At 29.6% G+C, this 3,569-nt stretch overlaps 1 protein-coding gene across 1 annotated transcript; it reads left to right on the top strand.

The window, feature by feature from the left end:
• The first annotated feature begins 440 nt into the window (after positions 1-440).
• LOC111620618 lies at positions 441-3,352 on the top strand. Its single transcript, XM_023362583.1, has 6 exons — positions 441-693; positions 772-861; positions 943-1,145; positions 1,293-2,111; positions 2,181-2,313; positions 2,602-3,352. The coding sequence occupies exons 1-6, from the start codon at positions 548-550 to the stop codon at positions 3,350-3,352; spliced, it is 2,142 nt and encodes a 713-aa protein (XP_023218351.1). The 5' UTR covers positions 441-547.
• The last annotated feature ends 217 nt before the right edge of the window (positions 3,353-3,569 follow it).

Below are 3,569 nucleotides of genomic sequence, written 5' to 3'. Positions count from 1 at the left end.
CTAAATTTCGAGTCCGTAGACTGGTATAAAAAAGTAAAAAAAGGTAAACAGGTTAACAAGGAAAATATATTTTTATTTTTATATAAATATACATCACCCCATTTTTAATGCATTTCGCCTGACAAGGCCTCTTCAGTAGGGTTTCTGACGACTAGAATGTACAATAGGAACAGCAGAAGATATCTCAGACGACACATTTTTTTCCGTTGTAGACACAGCAGAAAACACATCTTTCTCACTGATACCATCGCGTTTACAATCTTTAAGTAACACAAACTCTTCCCAGCATTCCGCTGGTATCACCCCATTATTCAAATTCATTACATTACTTTGCATAATTATCGCGAAATGTTCTTTAAATTTTCTTTTTACAATATTTTTCTCTTTATGTATTATTTTTACATTATTAATATCTAATTGACAGTTNAAAGAAAATTTAAAGAACATTTCGCGATAATTATGCAAAGTAATGTAATGAATTTGAATAATGGGGTGATACCAGCGGAATGCTGGGAAGAGTTTGTGTTTCTTAAAGATTGTAAACGCGATGGTGTCAGTGAGAAAGATGTGTCTTCTTCTGTGTCTACGACGGAAAAAAATGTGTCGTCTGAGATACCTTCTGCTGTTCCTATTGTACACTCTAGTCATCAGAAACCCTACTGAAGAGGCCTTGACAGGCGAAATGCATTTGGGGTGAAGTATATATTTATATAGAAATAAAATTATATTTTCTTTGTTAACCTGTTTACCTTTTTTAATTTTTTATACCAGTCTACGGACTCGGGACTTATTAAGCCTCCAAAGGTCAGAAACGAATGGAAAACTAGTAGTTTTCCGTGTACTAAAGATTAGTACAGTACGGTAATAATAATAAAAAAATAGATTATCTGACTCCATCGATTCTTTTTAGAATATTTTTATATATATATATTTTTAATGAAGGATGGATCCGGAGGCAAAATTGAAGGGTTTACAGGAACAGAGAGAAAAATATTTAAAGGATGTACAATTTTTTAAGTGCCATCTTCGTGAAGAAATCACTCCAAGAACATTACAACTAAAGAAGTCGATAAGAAAAGACATCAATGAACAAGATATATGGAAGATAGAAAGATTAATATTGAAATCAATAATAAATAAAAAAGGTAAATTAATTAATAATATAAATAAAAAGATTAAAGAGTTAAAAATTAAATTAAACATTAAAAGTAAGAGAAAAGAAGCAAAGACTATAAATAAATACATAAAAAATAAAAATGAAAGATTATGTAAATTATTTGATTATCCTTTAGAATCGGAATACAGAGAGTGGCAAGAAAATCTGGTAGTAAACCTAACTGAAAAGAGTATTCCAGACGATTATATGCGGTTTTTGTCATATGGTGTAGGTATGAATTTACCATATTTTGATAAATCATTGGATACTATAGCGGACATCGAATTGGCAATATTTAAAAGTGGACTCAATAAAAACAAAAAAGAGGAAATTAGAATAAAGATCGCTGAAGATCTAAAGAAGTTTAAAACAAAACAAGGATACATGATGGATCAAAAGGCTAAGAAGTATATAGGTAAATATAACAGATTGAAAAAGTTTCTTCATAGATTTAATTTAGGTATTGTAAAAGCAGATAAATCAAGGCAATTAATAATAATGAATTTAACAGATTTAGACAAAAAGAAACAGGAAATTATAAAAGAAGGAAATTTTGAAAAATTAGAGTTAGATCCAACAAGTAACATACAGAAATTATTGAAGAAAATTGTAGGAAAATTAATAAAAGAAGGAGCTATTTCAATTACTGAAAGTAAAGAACTATTACCAGGAGAAAATGTGAGAATGCCAAAGTTAAATGTTCGTATTAAGACACACAAACAAAATAAATGCAGACCTATAGTAGACTTTAAGATGACCGTGTTATATAATTTAGAGATATTTTTAAAGAAATCATTACAGGTTATATTAAACTCTGAACTTAGTATAAAAAATACTGATAGTTTAATTTCAAGATTAGAAGCAGGAAGAATTTTGCCAGAGTACCGTTTAATGAGTATAGATATAGTGTCAATGTATCCATCGATTACAAAAGAAATGATTATACAGAGTTTAAGTGAGTATAACACCCCTTCAGATTTAATATCATTAATAACATTTGTATTGGAAAACAATTTCTTTGCAGTTAAAGGCGAGTACTTTCGACAAAAGGATGGAATATCCATGGGCTCGGTGGTCGGCCCAAAGCTGGCAGAGATTGTTATGAAAAATATAGATAAAACGTTGCTGAACTTAGGTGGAATAGTTTTTCTGGCACGGTATGTCGATGATATATTTATTATTTATAATAGTAAAATAACATCACCAGAAAAAATCTTAAAAGAAGCTAATGAAATTAATGAACATATTAAGTTCACCTATGAGTGTGAAAAATTAGATAGTCTTAATTATTTGGATATCACAATAACCAGGTTTAAAGATCATTTGGAGTATAGTAGGTATGAAAAACCTTGTAACACAAACAAAGTTATAAATAATAGATCGTATTGTCCAATTAGTCAGAAAAGAAATATTTATTTGATGGAAGTAAAAAAGATATTTTCTAGAACAACCAGAAGTGAAAAAAGAATAGAAGAAATTAAAAATATAAATAAGAAGTACTTGTTAAACAATTATCCGAAAAGATTGCTGGAGAACTGGTATGATGAATATTTAAAAAGAAGATTTCAAGTAAAGAAAAAACAAGAAAGTAAAAAGTATGTTTCTTTTCCGTATATCAAAGGTATTTTCGAAAAATATAAAAAAATTTTCTGTGAAAACTTAATACAATTGGCTCCATTGCAAAAAAATAGATTATCTAAATTAATTATAACTGAACCTTACAGAAAGAAAGATTTATTGGAAGAAGAAGGAGTGGTTTATAGGCTTCAATGTACGTGTGGAGTACCGTATTATTACGTTGGAGAAACGAAACGGAAACTAAAAGTGAGGATGTCGGAACACTTGGCAGCAGTACGAAATAAAATTAATACATCCCCGGTATTTTTGCATTGCCATGTTAACAACTGTCAATTAGATATTAATAATGTAAAAATAATACATAAAGAGAAAAATATTGTAAAAAGAAAATTTAAAGAACATTTCGCGATAATTATGCAAAGTAATGTAATGAATTTGAATAATGGGGTGATACCAGCGGAATGCTGGGAAGAGTTTGTGTTTCTTAAAGATTGTAAACGCGATGGTATCAGTGAGAAAGATGTGTCTTCTTCTGTGTCTACAACGGAAAAAAATGTGTCGTCTGAGATATCTTCTGCTGTTCCTATTGTACATTCTAGTCGTCAGAAACCCTACTGAAGAGGCCTTGTCAGGCGAAATGCATTAAAAATGGGGTGATGTATATTTATATAAAAATAAAAATATATTTTCCTTGTTAACCTGTTTACCTTTTTTTACTTTTTTATACCAGTCTACGGACTCGAAATTTAGTAAGCCTCCAAAAGTCAGAAACGAATGGAAAACTAGCAGTTTTCCGTGTACTAATGAATAGTACAATACGGTAAAAAATAGATTA

Source organism: Centruroides sculpturatus, unplaced genomic scaffold (genome assembly GCF_000671375.1).
Source record: "Centruroides sculpturatus isolate CEXI.00-Female unplaced genomic scaffold, Cexi_2.0 scaffold198, whole genome shotgun sequence".
Classification (NCBI taxonomy): domain Eukaryota; kingdom Metazoa; phylum Arthropoda; class Arachnida; order Scorpiones; family Buthidae; genus Centruroides; species Centruroides sculpturatus.
Note: the sequence above shows the minus strand (reverse complement) of the source record. Positions and strands in the feature narration are given on the sequence as shown.